The sequence below is a fragment of the Taudactylus pleione genome, unplaced genomic scaffold (assembly GCF_031769625.1).
Source record: "Taudactylus pleione unplaced genomic scaffold, aTauple2 ptg000274l, whole genome shotgun sequence".
Lineage (NCBI taxonomy): Eukaryota > Metazoa > Chordata > Amphibia > Anura > Myobatrachidae > Taudactylus > Taudactylus pleione.
Window position 1 is genome coordinate 2,970,448 of NW_028284676.1, and position 20,742 is coordinate 2,991,189.

General features: G+C 49.0%; 1 protein-coding gene across 1 annotated transcript in view; it reads left to right on the forward strand.

Moving 5' to 3' along the window:
* Window positions 1-8,066: 8,066 nt before the first annotated feature.
* The window catches only part of LOC148513685 (uncharacterized), a 106,476-nt gene continuing 93,800 nt past the window's right edge, over window positions 8,067-20,742 (forward strand). Inside the window, exons 1-2 of the mRNA XM_088481572.1 lie at window positions 8,067-8,100; window positions 9,093-9,452. Coding sequence (XP_088337698.1) covers window positions 8,067-8,100; window positions 9,093-9,452 — 394 coding nt within the window. The remainder of the gene's footprint in view (window positions 8,101-9,092; window positions 9,453-20,742) is intronic.

A 20,742-nucleotide genomic window follows, 5' to 3' on the forward strand; every position in this document is an offset into this window, starting at 1 on the left:
GGCCCTCAGTTTTATCTGGCGCAATAGGTACTCCAAATTCCGAGAAGAGTGCTTGCAATGAAAAAAGGAGACGATTGCAGCGACGCGAGCCAGCTGGACCTACGCACAAGAAGTCATCCAAGTAATGGGCTATGCTCGTCTCACCAGACCCCACCGCGACACACCAATGGAGAAAGGAACTGAAACGCTCGAAGAACGCGCAGGAAATAGAACAACCCATCGGAAGACATTTGTCCAGGTAATAGCCATCCGTCAACCGAAACCCCATGAAACGAAATGATTCAGGATGCAGGGGCAACAATCTGAAGGCGGACTCAATGTCCACTTTCGCCATGAAAGAACCCGGACCCGCTGCGCGAACCAAGGCTAACGCAGATTCGAATGACTGGTACTGTACGCGGCAGACCTCAACATCTATGGCGTCGTTAACCGACGTGCCTGACGGATGTGACAGGTGCTGAATTAAACGGTAACTCCCGGGGGCCTTCTTGGGGACAACACCCACAGGGGAAAGGACCAGATCGGGTATCGGAGGCTGCGGGAAAGGTCCAATCATGCGACCCAGCCCTACCTCCTTCATAACCTTATCCTTTAGTACGTGAGGTAAATCGCAGGCCGAGCGTAAATTCCTAGGGGACCCGGAACTGACAGGCCGTATTATTGGAAGCGAAAATCCTTCTGCAAAACCCTTACGCAAAAAGGCGGCGGCGTCCCGCACAGGATACCAGTCTAACCATTTTGCCATGGCATCTAGATGAATGGGGGTCAACGCTTTACTTTGAAGTCCCGGCCCCTGACCGTTTGGCAGAGGGTACTGCAGAGGAGGCCTGAGCTCCTCCTGGACCGCGGGAGCAGTCCTTACTGGGGTGTGCCGCACCGCAGCGGAGGCACTGGTGTCGAAAGCGACACCTGTTACCAAGGGTACAATTCCCATTGTTGTATGCGTAACACTTCCGCTTGTTTTGCCCTCCATTGGCTGTCCTTGGTGCCGAGGGGGACGAGGGTTGAACTGGCCGCCCAGGGGACTGATCAGCAAGGACGCGTGTAGGCTGTGTCACCTCCATCCACACTTCAACATCTTTACAACCCAATTCCATGACCTTAACCCGATCTTGCTTCCGACGAAACTCTTCGTCGTATTGGCGCCACGCCGTACTGCGTGAGGCCTTGAATAGGCCATGTATCAGGTGTAAATATCGTATAACATTAAGGTACTCGGAAGGCCTGGTTTTTAGATAGCAAGTTGAGAACACGCAGAACCCAGATAGCCAATTCGTGTAAGACTTAAAGGCCTCCAGAGTCCAGACCAATACCCCCTTTTGTCTTTGCGGTCGCAGCAGCTTTCTTCGCCGTAGCTGTAAGGGTGAACATATCTACGTAGCGCCCTTTTTTGATCCGCTGCTTAACCCTGGTACGCATACCTCGAGTGACAGCTGTATTAGCGCAGTGTACAACATCCTCCGGACCTGCTCCGCGATCTACACTGGTACTACTGCCAGAGGACCGTTCGCTAGAATGCCTATGGCGACGTCTGCGAGACCTCCTTGCCCTTTTACGCCTAGCCTTCTGCGAACTATCGCTTGAAGAGGAGGAGGAAATGGAAGTAGACCCGCAGTCAGACGTACTGTCACACTCACCAGAAGCACTGGCAAGGGCATTGGTAACTCCAGCGCCTGCGTTAGCTCCGACTTCCGCCGTCGCACTTCTGGTCGGGGCTGCGACCACTGTTAACTCCTCCAGACTGTCGTCTGTAAAAGAAGAGACTGAGGCGGCATCGTGCGCATTGTCTGTGTCCGTAGCCTGAGTGGGCTGAGGAAGGGAGATGGCAGAGGGAGAGAAAGAAACGGAAGGAGCTGCGGGCATGGGAGCGAGGGAAAGACCGCAAATCCTGCCTAATTGCTGCACCAGAGGGCCAAGCTGCGTCTGCACGGCGGACGCCGCCAACGCAGAAGGGCCTCCAGTGTCAGTGTTTCCAGGCTGCTGGGTCAAAAGCGGCGTCAATGCACCCACCACAGAGACCAGCAGTCCGGCAATGGCACCAGCGTCAAACGAGGGAACACTCCCTGTCGACGCAGACCCTGCAGGTGTAGAGACTGCCTGTGCTGCTGCCACACCTGCAGGCCTGAAAGAACTGGCCACTACAGACATGGGGGAACCCATGTCTGAGTCACCATTATACACAGAGGGGAGCAGAATAGGAGGAGGACCAACCTGCCTATCACTGTGCAGGCGCTGGCTCCTCCCCCTTCGTCTCCGCCCCCCGCCTGTGCTTATAGTATCGTGCGTGCAGGCCAGCGCCATGACAGGCACCCGGCCTGCACGCTTATGCCCTCTTTTTTGCCGCCCCTCCGCCCGCACAGTGGCCGACTCAATCTGAGCGGCCACCGTGGGAGAAGAGACAGGCGGCGTTACAGCCCGCTGCTGCCCGCGGGAAAGGCCAGAGCGCGCGCCCGCGACTCTCGCGGGTGCTGTAGCACGCTCGGCCTCCCCCGATCCCCGCCTGCCCTGGTCCCCGGCCGCGCTAGTACTGGCGACCAGAGGGGAACCAGAGGCAGGCGGAGGCAGAGCAGCTGATGTCTCGCGGCAGCGCCGCGGCCGTGCGCCCGCCCCGCTTCCCAACTGCAAGGAGGGCACGCCTGACCCTCCCGAACGCCGGGAGGGCAGGCCTTGAGAGAGGGGGGGATAAAGCGCACCGGACCCGACACCGTCTGACAGACGGGCGGGTACCGAGCGCGCACGTTGGGGACGGCTCATGCTGCTCCAACAGTGAGCAAGGGAAAGAAGAAGAAAAAATAAAAATAACAAAAAATTAAAAATTAGAAGATAAGAAAAGAGAGTGTAGATATAGGGAAAGTATAGAGAATAGAGTAGGGAAAGATATAAAGTAGGGAAAGAGAAAGTAGGGATGAATAAAGACTTTAATTCACAACAGACAGATCTGCTAATAAAGGAACTGTACTGGTCGCAGATCAATTCAAAAGAGGCAGATTTTACCACAGTAGATTCTCTACACCCTCTCACTAACTCCGCCCCTAACCCAACGTCCTATCGCATCTGCCTATAACTGTAAACAAACATTTTTAACTTTATTAACCCCTCTATCCCTGACTAGAAGTTTATGTGCCGTCGGCTCTATTCCTAACCTCCGTTATATTAGTGATCAGTGTGTATCAGTGTGACCTGTGTATAGTGATCAGTGTGTATCAGGTGTGTGATGTCAGTGTGACCTGTGTATAGTGATCAGTGTGTATCAGGTGTGTGATGTCAGTGTGACCACCTGTGTATAGTGATCAGTGTGTATCAGGTGTGTGATGTCAGTGTGACCTGTGTATAGTGATCAGTGTGTATCAGTGTGACCTGTGTATAGTTATCAGTGTGTATCAGGTGTGTGATGTCAGTGGGACCTGTGTATAGTGATCAGTGTGTATCAGTGTGACCTGTGTAAAGTGATCAGTGTGTATCAGGTGTGTGATGTCAGTGTGACCTGTGTATAGTGATCAGTGTGTATCAGGTGTGTGATATTGGTGTGACCTGTGTTTAGTGATCAGTGTGTATCAGGTGTGTGATGTCAGTGTGACCTGTGTATAGTGATCAGTGTGTATCAGCTGTGTGATGTCAGTGTGACCTGTGTATAGTGATCAGTGTGTATCAGGTGTATGATATCAGTGTGACCTGTGTATAGTGATCAGTGTGTATCAGGTGTGTGATGTCAGTGTGACCTGTGTATACTGATCAGTGTATATCAGGTTTATGATATCAGTGTGACCTGTGTATAGTGATCAGTGTGTATCAGGTGTGTGATGTCAGTGTGACCACCTGTGTATAGTGATCAGTGTGTATCAGGTGTGTGATGTCAGTGTGACCTGTGTATAGTGATCAGTGTGACCTGTGTATAGTGATCAGTGTGTATCAGGTGTGTGATGTCAATGTGACCTGTGTATAGTGATCAGTGTGACCTGTGTATAGTGATCAGTGTGTATCAGTGTGACCTGTGTATAGTGATCAGTGTGTATCAGCTGTGTGATGTCAGTGTGACCTGTGTATACTGATCAGTGTATATCAGGTTTATGATATCAGTGTGACCTGTGTATAGTGATCAGTGTGTATCAAGTGTGTGATGTCAGTGTGACCACCTGTATATAGTGATCAGTGTGTATCAGGTGTGTGATGTCAGTGTGACCTGTGTATAGTGATCAGTGTGACCTGTGTATAGTGATCAGTGTGTATCAGGTGTGTGATGTCAGTGTGACCTGTGTATAGTGATCAGTGTGACCTGTGTATAGTGATCAGTGTGTATCAGTGTGACCTGTGTATAGTGATCAGTGTGTATCAGGTGTGTGATGTCAGTGTGACCTGTGTATAGTGATCAGTGTGTAGTAGGTGTGTGATATCGGTGTGACCTGTGTATAGTGATCAGTGTGTATCAGGTGTGTGATATCAGTGTGACCTCTGTATAGTGATCAGTGTGTATCAGGTGTGTGATGTCAGTGAGACCTGTGTATAGTGATCAGTGTGTATCAGGTGTGTGATGTCAGTGTGACCTGTGTATAGTGATCAGTGTGTATCAGGTGTGTGATGTCAGTGTGACCTGTGTATAGTGATCAGTGTGTATCAGGTGTATGATATCAGTGTGACCTGTGTATAGTGATCAGTGTGTATCAGGTGTATATCAGTGTGACCTGTGTATAGTGATCAGTGTGTATCAGGTGTATGATATCAGTGTGACCTGTGTATAGTGATCAGTGTGTATCAGGTGTATGATATCAGTGTCTCCTGTGTATAGTGATCAGTGTGTATATCAGGTGTGTGATATCAGTGTGACCTGTGTATAGTGATCAGTGTGTATCAGGTTTGTGATATCAGTGTGACCTGTGTATAGTGATCAGTGTGTATCAGGTGTATGATATCAATGTGACCTGTGTATAGTGATCAGTGTGTATCAGGTGTATGATATCTGTGTGACCTGTGTATAGTGATCAGTGTGTATCAGGTGTATGATGTCAGTGTGACCTGTGTATAGTGATCAGTGTGTATGAGGCGTATAGTATAGATTGAATATTTGTTAAATAAATTGTCCATTTGTTATGGAATTGGTCTCACTGCTTCTTCCATGATTGTACATACAGTACTATGTATATTATCTCTGTGCCTTATAAATGATGAGCCTGTGCTTTTAGATTTAGACCCTAGGACCTCCCTGTTTTAAGTGCAACGGAACCCCGAGCTTTAATCCAATTCTGCACCCCAACTGGTGGTATCTTTGGCAGCTACTCTGGGGTCTTCAATGTGAATTGTTTGGCATCTCTCTTACCTACAGCTGTAAGGGAAATTCCCATCTGTAAGTGTCCTGCGCCTTACAAGCTCAGGGCCTGATTCAGAGCTGGGCGCTGTTCCCAATCTCCCGCCGCCCAGCAATTATCGGTGGTGTGTCATGGTCGCAGATGGGATTTATTCTCAAAGTGATTGACTGGATCCGTTTGGGGTAGGTAACAGGGGAGTGTCTGCTCATACGCAGGCATGTCGTGATTCCGTACACACTCAATATGGCTCCGGCACGCGGCCATTCTGCGCGATCATAGGCTTACTCAGAAGACTGATAATATAACGCTATGCTTCCGATGCTGCATCTTTGTATGCTGCTGCTGGGATTTTCGAAGCTGCCGGTGGGTCTCTCCTAGAGGCTACTACATTTGCGTATTTGTGCACTGGGTACAAACTCGCTGCAGCGGCGCCATTAGCGTCCATCTTCGAATCCGGCCTATAGTTCTGAATAAATCTGGGAACTGATGCAGAGAAGCCCCAGAAAGTCTAGTCACCTCTTTTGCCCCAGGCCGGTCTCACAGATTTAGCGATGTATTCAATTAGCCGTGCTAAGTCGAGATCCGCAAAAAAATATCGCTGATTGCGACTTTTCGCCACTTGGAAACTTATCTCCTAATTCAATTCCAAATACTTTTCGCATACGCAGAAAGTCAATGCAATGTAATAGGCGGAAAAGATTCGCCTCTGAATAGCAGGAGAAAATAAGTGCATTTTTTTATTTTGGGGTGCAGAGGTGGAGAAACCACTCAGAGCCCTGGAGACAGCCCCCAATGGACAACTGTGTCAAAAAATCCCTAAATATAAGTGAGGAACACCCCAAACATGTACTTTGAATTTTGGGGGGTGAAAAAGTGCAAAGTGGGGATACAAACATTAAAACTAGCGCAATAGACTTTTTGGGGGTCTGCAGGTATGGGTGAGGGTTTTTTTTTATTGCAGGTGCTTGCTACAGGTGCGTTTTTTAAAACTTCACTTTAGCAACTTTAAACCATGCTAGCACCCATTTTCATGTACCCCAAATTTGACAGGACAACTTATTTTCACCAAACAATACGGCTTAATGCCATTCTTCACCACTTGTGTAAAGACGCTAATTAGAAGCAATTGACACAACTTAAGTACCCAAAATAGCTTTATTAGGGCTATTAGTACTGATCTATATTGATTCCCAATGTTAGTGCATCTTTTTGGGGGTGTCAGGCTGGTATCTCCAATTCTGACAGCACTATCCGCCTGTTTCACATTCGCCGGGTAGCGTTTTAGCGTCTTTTGGAATTGAATACGGCAAATAGCGGAGGCGCGCGCGGAAAGTTTTCGCGGCCAAAACACACGATGTTGGCGGAAAGTACGGCATGCAAAACTTTTCCGCGGGTGCGAAACTAATTGACTACTGCCCCCTTAGGGCCCGATTCAGACCCTGACGCTAGGCTGCGAATGCACGCAGCCTTAAGGAAAGAAAATATGCAAATGCCGCGATCGTACGCTTAGACATTAGGACGCCTCCTATGTCTTTACGAGCGTTCACCAGATGAAGTTAGATGCCCACCAGCCTGGAGTAAAGACGCCCACTTTCAGACGTCATCTCCAGGAAGTGATTGAAAACATTGGTACCATCAGGCGACATTGAACTGGCACGTAGTGCTTGAGGTAGACTGCACTGCGATCACCACTGTGTGTGAAACAGCTCAGTGACGTGTATGCAGGCGCTGCAAGTTAATTATGCAATTATGTAAAAACGTCCAGCCACGCCTGCGCTAGTGCAAGCACACCCCGTTTACACAGACCTGCCCCGACCACCACCCACAGATACCCCGTTCTGTCACTCAAACTAGCGCTCTGGAAGTATGCAAGAGAGCGATCGCCTCCCAATCGCAGTGACTGGTTCACGCCTGCGCATAAAGTAAAAATCGGCCAACAACGAACGCAGCATAGCGTCCGGGTCTGAATCGCCCCCTTAGTGTTATGCCTGTGGGTGGGTGTTGCAGCTGTTGTGATTGGGTCTTCCTGATATGTAGCATTTGGGAGGCCTTGCGCTCTAAGGGCCTGATTTAGGCAGGGTACACATCAGAACGAAGTGTTCCCGGCAGATCCGCTGGCCGACACATCGCACCGTGCGTACACATTACACGATGCAGGGGTACGGCGGCGCGATGTACAATTACATGCTGCATGCAGGGGCATTGTACAATAACTTCTGATTGATAGTGCAGCACGACCAACCAGAAGATATCCTAAACGACCCGCGGGAGCGCTCATTTGGCGGTACAAACTGAATGATCTTCACGATTTGTCGTTTCAGTTTGCCTGGTAACATCAAATCGTAAATAATTGTGATGTGTACCCGGCCTTAGAGATCAAATTATATACCCAAGGTGCTGGAATGGAAATATCAGTATACTGAAAAAGTGTATTTAAATCTACCTTGATAATGAATAACAATGAGTGAAGCAAGCTGCTGTGTTATATGGTAGCCAACCAAAAAATACATATAAAGAAAAAGATAAACAGCGCTGCATTCACTCATTTACTCAGAGCTAAAAAAAGATAATGCCTTGAAAACATAACATTGATATATAAGTACACACTTATTGGGATAATACATATCATACTAAATATAAAGAGTAAAAATACAAATTATACGCACCCCTCAGCAGGAAAATGTATATAAAGAATCCTCTCTTAGTAAAATAAAAATCCAGTTACTGGGACTAATAAAAGTTCAGAAACCGTTAACAACAATAATCATGGCATCGGTCTCCAGTCAAAGCTTTAGGAGATGTAAGCCTTTTTCTGCAAATGGTATAGTTGTTGCCCTGAACAAGAATCACTTGGAGAATAATATATACTAGAACTAATCCAGAACTACGATGTGCTGATAGCCTTAGGAACTGTGGGCCTGATTCATGTTTGGAAACGAATGCAACTGCAGTTGCTGTCACTCACGGATCACGATTGCAAAAATATGCTATTGACTCCCCCTGCCATCCCGTGCAAAGAGACGCTCACTGAAAGCATCTCCCATCCTCCACTCACCCACATAGCCGCAAACATCGAACGCAGATCAGGCGGCCACCAGCCTGCTGACTAAGGCCCTCATTCAGAGCCGTACGCTCTGAGCAGAGCGCACGCTCTGAATGAGGGCCGCCCTCCATGAAAATGGAGCGTCCTCCTGGACGCTCGTATAGCTGTGGGTCACCACCCACAGCCTATACGAGCGTGCATTTTGATGGCCGCGATGGTTGTGACCATCGCGACCATCGAAACTGCGAGCCGGAGCCTGCGGTTGAGGTTTTCAACCGCAAGCTCCGGAGTGATTTTGGCTCTATCAGAGCCAAAATCATTCCCACTGACATCACTAGTGATGTCAGTGGGCCGGCTTCTGACGGGAGGCGTTCCCGTGGGAAGGACACAAGGGGGCGGGTCCAGCGACTAGAAAGTAGAGAGCTGCCCGGACGCTTCTGGCGGCTCTACACATTGCAGGGTTTGCTCTTTAAGAAGCAAAAATATTGTCATTTGTAAGCAGTAATAGATTTACCAACAAGATTGCATCGAGCAAGTTGCCATTTCAAAATGAATTCCAATAATTTTGCTACCCCCAAAAACTCGCACCTAATGCAGCCTCCTCATGTTACCTCAGAGACTCACCATTGGTGGTAAGACACAACTGGAAACCGTGATAGAGAGACTAAACTATACACCATAAGATTAGTTGTTGAAGCTTTAGCACAGAAAGGTGATTTGTGACTTCTCACTTTCCTCTTATAACATAGATGGCAAGCTGCAGCTGCTGGTGACACAGTCTGAGGTCCCCAAAGCTACGGTCGGACAGTCGGTGACCATCACCTGCTCCTTTACAAGTAAATATGCAGCTTACGATGTGAAATGGACTTTTGGCTGCAATAATAATGTGTTTCTCCGTGATCAGTCATATTACCGAAACAGAATAAATGTCTCTGTACCGGAACCTGACCAGGGAAAGGCAGACTCCTCTGAGGTGCAGGCTGCTATCACCATTGCCAACCTGACAGAGAATGACTCCGGGATGTTCTGCTGCCATGTAGGGACCTACGGGGAGGAGGGGAAAGGAAACGGAACCCAAGTGGAGGTGATACCGAGAACATGTCCTGCAGGTATTGTACTAGTATCTCATATTTTACAGCCAGAAGTAAAACACAGATGTTGCAGGCCTGGTTCTGAGTCAGTGCAAGCGGAAAAGTGGATTTCAGCATATTGCACGCGGGCGAAAGAAAACATTTAGCGACTGCGCCGGATCAGTCTTATTCTAACTGACGAAGACTGCTACTGCGAACGTACTGATCTGTCTGTCGACCTCGCTCTCAGTGACATGGGCATAACTGGGCAGCGACCGTGCATTTGCAAGTAAGCAGCCCCATTCCATGGGAGTGTCATGGTAGCCACCTTCTGTAGCGTGGGGCTGGTGAAGGCCCAGATAGTAACCATGATGGTTGCGCCTGCAGACAGACACGCAGTGTGCGAGACGCTAAGCCGCATGGATTTTCTGCTCACTCTGCTGGTTTATCTCATTAGCATAACAGTAGTAGGATGTTGCGGAAGTACGGAAAAGCGTGCAGCAGATGCGCATGATTCAGAATGCGCCCCAGCATCTTCATTACCCCTCTATTACACCATCTAGCATCTCTTCCTATAGCACCTAATGGCCAATGGACCTCATTCAGAGCCGCTCGCAAAAAGCGAGCGCTCGCTCTGAATGAGGGCGGACGTTTTTTTTTTTAGCAGCCTCCTGGCCGCTCGCTAAGCTGTGGGTGACCACCCACAGCTTTTGCGAGCGGCCAGGGGATGGTCGCGATGGTCGTGACCATCGGGCTTGCGGCGAGACCCTTGTGGTAGGGTCTCATCTGCCGCAAACCCCAGTGAGCTTCCTGCTCTAATAGATGTCAGTAGGGCCGCCCACAAATGGCAGGCGTTCCTTCAGGAACGCCTCCGTTTGTCCAGCCACACCCCCTCCCTGCCTACAAAACGGGGCTAGCTGTCGATCAGCATCGACAGCCGCCCCGTTTGTAGCGAGCCCCGGAGCGAGTGAATTTCTCACTCGCTCCGGGGCTTGCGCACGTGCGGCGCATGCGCAGTTCCCCACCATCGACCCGCTTGCGAGCGGGTCTGAATGAGGGCCTATATGTCCCCAATAATAACTTATATTTGCGCCTCACTAGTTCTTCCAGCTCCTTTTAAATCTACTGAAATTTGCTTCTTACAAGACGTCCACAATGGGATATTGTACTATTGCTAGTCTTATACATTCTGTACATCGCCATCCCTGTATGAAGAAAGTGACAGTACCTTATTTAATGATAAAACATCATTAGTTGCAAACTAACCCATCGCCGTTTACGTAATATATATCTCTACATATATTTCTCTGTCTGTACTGTACTTACATGTTTTCTGTTTTATTTCCAGACCCAAATCAAGATCTGCCACTTTTTACTCTCTATGTCATTGAAAAAGTTGCAATTTGTGTTATATTCATCCTTCTGGCCATGGTTATTAAGTATATCTCACAAGGTAGGTTGTCTCATACTGAATGTAGCGCTCGGGGATGTACAGAAAGTCAGTATCAGTATCAGTGACTGTACGGATGGGATTGGCCAGATTACTTGTGATCAGTGGCGCTGGCTACACTGACTGGCAGTGGATTCCCATTGGAGACACAACCTGCCAGTCACACCCAGGACAGGCAGCCCCAGTGGAAGCCCCTGCTGTGCCTTTCGGGCAGCCCAAACAACCTCTAGGGGCTGCAGTCTCTAGGTGTTATGCGCATGTGCGGCACCACCACTGCTTCTGTGCATGCGCCGGTCCTGGCACCTGCCAGATCCATTGTTCAGGCCCTGGGACCTGGCCGGCCGAACCATCAGTGGCAGCCCCCCCCCTCTCCCCCTCATGCAAGAGGGCAGGAGCCGCTGCTGCTTGTGACTATCACATAGGCTGACCTGGCTGTACGGAGGATTTCAGTTTTACTCAGAGACTGAAAGACCAACTACAAATGTATATTATTTATAATAAGGTATTTATATAGCGCACACATGGTACCCAGAGCTTTACAGAGTATATTCAGTCATTCACATCAGGCCCTGCCCAGTGGAGCTTACAGTCTATAGGCCTGTTTCAGAGTTGTACGCAAACCCAATGGCTCCCGATTGGTGCATGCGCGGGGTGTGCACTGAGCATGTGCCAATGGGCGTTTGCGATGACGGATGCAGTGCCTCCTAAGCCACAGCATGATGACCAGCATCTCTGGAAATTGGGCACAGACACCTTGCCTGCCCATGGTGCTGAAGAGGACAATTAAAGACAGCAGGAGGGAGTGTGGCTGCGGAAGCTCGGATTGTACTGGTGGGTACACACTAAACGATGTGTACCAGGCACGATCTTGTTCATGACAGGGGCAGGCAGGGGTCCCGGCCTGGGCAAGTGCATACACAGATTACACACTTGCCGATGCCGGGAGCGACGGCATGGCCTCGCTGACGATATCGCCCGTCGGACCTGTATGCGGGAACGCTCATCGTCAGCGACAAAGCCGGTACACACTGGCCGATGTGCACAATATGCTGTCCGATCCGCCGGATCGGACGACATACCGTCTAGTGTGTACTCCGTTTATGGAATGTGCTTTATTACCACCAGAAGGCAGCAAACCCATTAGTATCAGTAATACCAGTTGTGGGACATGCATTATATAAATCATTACCTTTTTGCTAATTATGATTACTGCATAAAGACTAGTTTCAGTTCTAGTGTCAGAGTCTTGGTCACACTGCATTGTGACCCCTGACCAGCTCACATGGGTATTGGGCCTGATTCAGAGTCAGCGGCGTTTGGGGGTGGCCCTGTCTGTGACTTTATGCAAATGCCGCTACAAAGCCCTTCCCTGGTGTAATGAGACGCCCACTATGAGCGTCTGTAGATGCTATAATACCACCTAGAGCGTCTTTAGATGCCACCACTGGTTGGTCGCACCATCCAAACTTGCACCAGCCCTGGGCAGGTGAAGACTTTCTGTCTGAGGGCCTGATTCACTACGAATCGCAATTCTACTTATACGCAGCTGCTAATATAAGTGGTGGTATGCAAACAACTGCATTCGCATTGCGAACGCAGCCTGACATAAGGACGCCCACTTCGCCTTACTCACATCCGTATACTAGGGCAACATAGCAAAACCATCGGTAACATCGGATCCATGCGCAGACTTGCACACGCCCTGACCTTACTCAGAAATTGCTAAGAGCCACGCTCGCTATCAGTGCTTTGTCTGCTTATGGCCACACAGTGGATAATTTATGCACGCCCCTGCAACGGCACTGGCACTCCTGCTTTCGCCCGACCACCCCACGTCACCACCCACAAATGGCACTTCCTGTCAATCACTCTGCTCTGGGTCTGTGCAGTCTCTACAATCGCAGTCCCGATCTCAATAGCTATTTCGCGTACTGCAATGCATACGCATGCGCAGAACGCAATAATTGGCCGACTGCATGCGTATCAGCAACTGCGTTCATTGCTGAATCGGTCCTTAAGTACGGCCTCCAGTGTGCGCGATTTCAGTGTCTGTGTACACAAACACATCAGCGACGCGCCCATAACACGCCCATCCGTGTGTCTGCTTATCCACCTCCCAGTCACCGCCCAGGTACACCCAGTACTTTTCCAAGACATCTTTGATACTTTGCATCTCAATGTCACAAGTGCCAGTATGCCCGCACAGTGTAACGCGTGCGCCATGGAAGTTTTTAGGGATTTTCGCACACACGCCATAGCAAAAAGTCACTCAACTCCGTGAACATCGGCCTTGTCTGCGGCTCTACGAACTGCAGTAAGCAAGCAAAAAAACATACATTTTAAACTCCTTTTCTTGTTCCTGTAACAGGTTCACCTGGACCTAAGGTGGGTAAATCATTTGCAGAACTAAACCAGAGTGGGAATCTATACATAGTGTAAAATAAAGTCCCTGGTAGGCGCCTGTTTGTGTGTTTGGGCTAATCTCGAGAACCACTGGACGGATTTTGATGCAGTTGTCACGGGCCCTGATTCAGAGCCGGACGCTCTGACAGAGTGCTCGCTCTGAATCAGGGCCGGGCTTTTTTTTTTTTCAAGCGGCCTCCTGGCCGCTCGCATAGCTTTGGGTGACCACCCACAGCTATTGCTAGCGGCCATGACGATGGTCGCGTTGGTCAAGACCATCGAGACCATCGGGCTTGCGATGAGACCCTTGTGGTGGGGTCTCATGGCCGCAAGCCCCAGAGAGCTTTCGGCTCAAATTGAAGTGATGTCAGTGGGGCAACCCCCAAACGGTAGGCGTTCTCATGGGAACGCCTCCGTTTGGGCAGCCACCCCCTGGCCCGCCCACCAAAGGGGGCGAGCTGTCACTCAACATCGACAGCTCGCCCCCTTTGTTGCGAGACCCGGAGCGACGGAGTGCCCGTCGCTATCCGGGTCTCCCGCATGCGCATGACGGAGCCGGCTCCGATTTTTCGACCGCACTGACTGGTTCGCACATGCGTACTAAAACCCATACACATGCGCAGATGTGCGAACATCGCTCGGAGCGAGTGAACGGCCGCTTACGAGCGGCTCTGAATGAGCTCCAGAGTACATAAACTGTGACTATACTGTATCCTGTCTGACAGTAAGGTGATAGAGAGGGGGGGATCCTGTGACTGTGTATGTATCTGTGTGTATAAGTGTGTAAGTATGTGTCTCTGTAACTGTATGCATGTATCTGTGTGTATGTATGTGTCTCTGTAACTGTATGCATGTATGTGTGTGTATATATGTGTCTCTGTAACTGTATGTATGTGTGTTTGTCTGTGTATGTGTTTATATTTAAGTGTGTTTATGCATGTTTGTGTGTGACTGTGTGTATGTCTGTATAAGTGTGTGTATGTATGTCTGTGACTGTGGGTATGTGTGTCTGACTATATTTATCAGTGTGTGTGTGTGTATGTGATTATATGTGGACTGTGTGTGTATTAATTTGTGACTGTAGGTGTGTATCAGTGTGTAACTGTATGTATGTGTGTATCAGTGTGTAACTGTATGTATGTGTGTATTAGTGTGTGACAGTGAATAAATGTGTATATGCATGTGTGTAACTATGTGCGTATGTGACTATGTGTGTGTGTATTAATTTGTGACAAGGGCCCTCATTCAGAGCCGTACGCTCTGAGCAGAGCGCACGCTCTGAATGAGGGCCGCCCTCCATGAAAATGGAGCGTCCTCCTGGACGCTCGTATAGCTGTGGGTCACCACCCACAGGCTATACGAGCGTGCAGTTTGATGGCCGCGATGGTCTTGACCATCGTGACCATCGAAACTGCGAGCCGTGGCCTGCGGTTGAGGTTTTCAACCGCAAGCTCCGGAGTGATTTTGGCTCTATCAGAGCCAAAATCATTCCCACTGACATCACTAGTGATGTCAGTGGGCCGGCTTCTGACAGGAGGCGTTCCCTTGGGAACGCCCCCGTCAGGGAGGCACGCCCCCGGCATGCCCACCAAAGGGGGCGTGCTGTCAATCAACATCGACAGCACGCCCCCTTTGATCAGACACAACGAGCGAAGGACTTTCCTTCGCTCGTCGCGTCTGGCGCATACGCACGATGGAGCTCCCTCCGTCGTGCGCATGCTCAGTGCACACCATCGACCCACTTGCGAGCGGACAGCCGCTTGCGAGTGGGTCTGAATCAGGCCCAAGGTGTGTATTAGTGTGTGACTGCAAATTGTGTCTGTATGTATGTATGTATGTATGTGTGTAACTGTATGTATGTGTGTTATTGTATATGTGTGCAGTGGTGTAAGTACTGTAGGTGCAGTAACTGCAGATGCTATGGGGCCCGGACCGTCCCGGGGCCCGGCCCTCCATCTGCATCTACGGTGCCAGGCCTTGGTCTACTCCCCCTTTGGTAGGCGTGCCTCCCTGACGGGGGACAGATACTTAATGTGGCTGGAGTTAACCTAAGTGGAGACTGTTTTACGTCAAAACTAGATTTTTTCGTGCTGACGTAAGGAGGAAAAATGACTGTTATGTATAAGGCAATTCTATAAGACCTTGGATAAAGAAAACTATCTCCGTAAATTCAAAGTGGCTCCCGTGCGAAGCAGAGGCGGGCCACTAGTGTTACATAATATCCTGTGTGTGGGTATAAAAATCTTATTTGTGGGTAAAACATACCAGGTAATGAGCCCCATTTACAAACGAAGTGAAATACTAGCGGCAATTTTCGTTTAGTGTCACTGTGATACAAATGAAAATTCCACTGGTATTTAGTAATACTCACCCCTCCGGCGAGGTCCCGCGAAGTCCAGCGGAATTCTCGTCCTTGACGAGGTCCTCTGCTGGGCTGCTGGCAGCCTAACGCTGCCAGCGACGGGGCTCCAGGGTCATGCGCATGCGCGACGGTCCGTCTGCTCATGTGCATGACAGGGAGACCCGGCAGTGAATGGAAGGCTTCGTTGAAGCCGGAAAGGCACCGCCGGGTCTCCATTGCCGGCAATGGGGCCCGCGTCGCTCTCGTCATCTAAAAGATGGTGAGAGCGATGCTGTACAAACAGCGGTTTACTATATTACTGCTGTTTACTAAATACAGCAAAATGGTATAACACCTTTAGCGAGCGCTAAATGGGTTATACTTCGTTTGTAAATGGGGCCCTTAGGGCCTGATTCAGAGATGGAGACAATGCTGATGATTTCGCAGTTGAGAGATTATCGGCGATCTGCACATGTAAGTGAGTCACACTGCGCATAACCAAGTATCATTATCGCTGGTGGTCAGGGAGCATTTGTGAGAGGTAATGGGGAACGGCGGCTGATACCCAGATGTGACGCGATTCCGTATACAGTAAAAGAGAGACCATAGGGTTACTCCAATGGCCGGTTATCGCCCGTTTGTGTCTGTGTGTCCACTGGCTGTTGCAATGCAGCCAGTGGGCGTCTCAGTACAGATCTAGGCGGCTGAAACAGTTGCATGATTTCGCAGGACTTACTGCGCAAGGAACCGTAGCTGAGAAACCATTTGCATTCATCTCTGAATCAGGCTTTTCATTTCTACCTGATGTTGTGTCAATCTATGCACAAGTGACTGTGCGTCTGATTCAGAGGAGGACGCAGCGCCGATGTTTATGCAGTTGAGCGATGTTTTGCTACTGTGCATGTGCGAAAATCTAGGAAAAACCTTACTGTGTACGTGCGAACTACGGTGTGCGATAGTGTACGCACTTGTGTATTGCATCACTATTACATGAGACAGCATCTGCGTTCCCTGGGCTTTTGTGGGTGGCGACTGGGAGGTGACCTAAAGTCACTGCAAAAAGAGATTTCATGGGCATGTTATGGGAGTGTCAGGGGCGTATTAAGGAAGTGTCAGGGGCATGTTATGGGAGTGTCAGGGGCGTGTTATGGGAGTGTCAGGGTCGTGTTATGGGAGTGTCAGGGTCGTGTTATGGGAGTGTCAGGGGCGTATTATGGGAGTGTCAGGGGCGTGTTATGGAAGTGTCAGGGGTGTGTTATGGAAGTGTCAGGGTCGTGTTATGGGAGTGTCAGGGGCGTGTTATGGAAGTGTCAGGGGCGTGTTATGGGAGTGTCAGGGGCGTGTTATGGAAGTGTCAGGGGCGTGTTATGGGAGTGTCAGGGGCGTGTTATGGGAGTGTCAGGGTCATGTTATGGGAGTGTCAGGGGCGTGTTATGGAAGTGTCAGGGGCGTGTTATGGGAGTGTCAGGGGCATGTTATGGGAGTGTCAGGGGCGTGTCAGGGGTGTATTATGGAAGTGTCAGGGGCGTGTTATGGGAGTGTCAGGGGCGTATTATGGAAGTGTCATGGGCGTGTTATGGAAGTGTCAGGGGCGTGTTATGGGAGTGTCAGGGGTGTGTTATGGGAGTGTCAGGGGCGTATTATGGAAGTGTCATGAGGGGGTTATGGAAGTGTCAGGGTCGTGTTATGGGAGTGTCAGTGGGTGTGTTATGGGAGTGTCAGGGGCGTGTTATGGGAGTGTCAGGGGCGTGTTATGGGAGTGTCAGGGGCGTATTATGGAAGTGTCATGGGCATGTTATGGAAGTGTCAGGGGCGTGTTATGGGAGTGTCAGGGGCGTATTATGGGAGTGTCAGGGGCGTGTCAGGGGTGTATTATGGAAGTGTCAGGGTCGTGTTATGGGAGTGTCAGGGGCGTGTTATGGAAGTGTCAGGGGCGTGTTATGGGAGTGTCAGGGGCGTGTTATGGGAGTGTCAGGGGCGTGTTATGGGAGTGTCAGGGTCGTGTTATGGGAGTGTCAGGGGCGTGTTATGGAAGTGTCAGGGGCGTGTTATGGGAGTGTCTGGGGCATGTTATGGGAGTGTCAGGGGCGTGTCAGGGGTGTATTATGGAAGTGTCTGGGGCGTGTTATGGGAGTGTCAGGGGCGTATTATGGAAGTGTCATGGGCGTGTTATGGAAGTGTCAGGGGCGTGTTATGGGAGTGTCAGGGGTGTGTTATGGGAGTGTCAGGGGCGTATTATGGAAGTGTCATGGGGGGGTTATGGAAGTGTCAGGGTCGTGTTATGGGAGTGTCAGTGGGTGTGTTATGGGAGTGTCAGGGGCGTGTTATGGGAGTGTCAGGGGCGTGTTATGGGAGTGTCAGGGGCGTATTATGGAAGTGTCATGGGCATGTTATGGAAGTGTCAGGGGCGTGTTATGGGAGTGTCAGGGGTGTGTTATGGGAGTGTCAGGGGCGTGTTATGGGAGTGTTATGGGAGTGTCACCAGGCAGGGGCTGTTCGAGGGATCGATGTTGCGACTGATGGTACATGGATGGTGGAGAAATTGAATCTTCCAGCTCAGTGGGTGTTGCAGGATTTGCTCAGTCCTCAACACGGAGGTAGAAAAGATGAAAGCTCAAGATAACATTTGCATATTTTTGCACTTGCGAATCTGTGAGAAATTTCAGCCACGCTGAATCAGAATCTCTTGTGTTCCAGACATAAGAGAAGATATTCACAATGGGAATTAGAACTTGCTAGGCTCCATGACTTGTGAAGGGTGGGTGATGTCCCAACCTTCAACTCCCTATCATTACATTCTGGGGAATATTTTGTAGACATTTCTATGTTTTAGCTAGAAAGGGCAGCTATATTTATAGTTATAATACTATGGGGGTGATCTACTAAGCTCTGGAAAGAGATAAATTGGGAGAGTGATAAACTACCAACCAATCAGCTCCTATTTGTCATTTTTCAAACACAGCCTGTGACATGACAGTTAGGAGCTGATTGGCTGGTAGTTTATCACTCTCAACTTTATCACTTTCCAGAGCTTAGTACATATTATGTGTTTTCCATGTATGCAACCTGCCATTACATTCATTACACAACACGTTCTCTATGGTGACTCTCTGACGTTGCAGGATAATCAGGAACAGCCGGGATCTTCCTTCTCTGAACACTGTAAGACAAGTTGGTCTCACGTTCCAGTGGATAGAAACCATGAGAACAAAGTCATCGACGCATCTGTCAGGACGGCTCAACAAGCACATTTGACTATTTTTTTAATGCCTTTTTGTTCAGTAAATAAAATATTTAGTACTCAATGTGCACGTATCATATATTATGCTTTTTACCTTTATGTTATGGCTTCCACAGAACACCAGAGTAATAACGAACAAAAATGTATTTTATTACCTACAACTTAGACAATTTTGTGACCACATTACGAATAGCCTATTCCAGAGATCCCTTCCTGCCATGGAATCTGAGCACGGGCACTTACATAAAAGAGGGAGCACACACACACCCCCGGCCCATGCGCATAAGACTCTGAAACTGTACGAGTGTATTTTACGCAAGCGCAATATCTACGGTAAGATGGCGTAGCAGCATTATTACAGTTATTACCTCAGAAATATGCTGTGTGTGTCATATTTTGGTATAAAATCACTGGGAAAATGGCGCCAGCGGCTGCAAGGTAAGTAAATGCAATGGGTACACCCTGCACCCTTTATAGATGTACCACTCTGAGACAAGCTTCCACTAAGGGACATCTCCTAATCCGCATGGCAATGATCCACATGAACTAGAGAGGGAATTTGATTTGGATTACAGGATAAAGATTGATGATTAGGTAGCAATTATATACAGATGATATTACATGCCAACGAGACTAGCGGATACATCGAGATGCCTCCCATCGTTGCTGCCAGGATCGTTCCTCCATGTTTGGTGGGACCAGGGTTGTTTTAATAGCAGTGTGGGCCCTAGGCAAAGCAATGCACTGGGGCCCCTACTCACCCATTCACGGAAAAAAAATTTAAATGGTCAATAAAATTAAACCCCCCTGCATGCCCATCAGACCTCCCACACATGCAGAGAGACTCTGTCTGACTGGTCTGAAGCCGGATGATGAAGTGAGAGAGGAGAAACTGCACACGGGCCCCCTTTTAAACTGGCCCCGGACACTGTGCAAGGAATGGTCAACCCACTGCCCGGTGGTAAGTTGTGGGAACAGGAAGGCAATTTGGTACTTGATGATGCTTTTCCCAACCTAAGGGCGAGCATACAGTATCAGAGTCACTGACAGGACTTGCAGACAAAAGGTGCACAGGTGATATGTGTAAGCCAAGGAGAGAACAAGTAGAAAGAGTGCCCTGGCTGTGAGAATACCAACATTCATAGGTTTATTTACATTTATATCTTCTGGCCGCACACCTAAAGGTTTTATTAATGGGTGGGGACAGACATAGCAGCTCCCCCTGCTGCATGCAGAAGGAATTGACTTGAAAGCTCAACAGTTCTGTTGCACTGATAAATTCCACCTTTATGCCTATACTGGTCCATGTGAAGTTAGGGCCTGATTCAGAGCCGCTCGTAAGCGGACGCTCGCACATCTGCGCATGCGTATGGGTTGTAATACGCATGCGCGAACCAGTCAGTGCGGTCGAAAATCGTGTGCTCGCAAAATAGCGAATGCCTACTAATTTGAGTGACAGTGTGTAATCAGTGGATTAAATAGTTAATTTCTACATAAGCATATAAGTTACAAACACATATATACCCCTTGCTAGGCCTCTTGAGGTTTTGAAATGAGATTGTATTAATACAGTTGCTGTTTTTCCATAGAATGGTCAAATGACCTTTTGGGGTCAAAGAAGACATAAATTGAGGCCTAGCTCCTACCTGCCATTTCTATTGCAACTAGAAGTATAATGAGCCATTCATAGCTTCTATGTTCTTATCAGTTAGCTACATTCCATTGGAATGACCATCGTAAGCTGTGTAGAGATGCTATGCATTATGGGTAATTAGCAGTGATGTCCATATTCTACACACAAAGGAGCCTTGAAATAGAGTTCATCTCCAGACATTAGGATACGTCATTAATGTATTTCTTTGTCTGGTAGTATATCTTAGTGCTTACGGAGCAT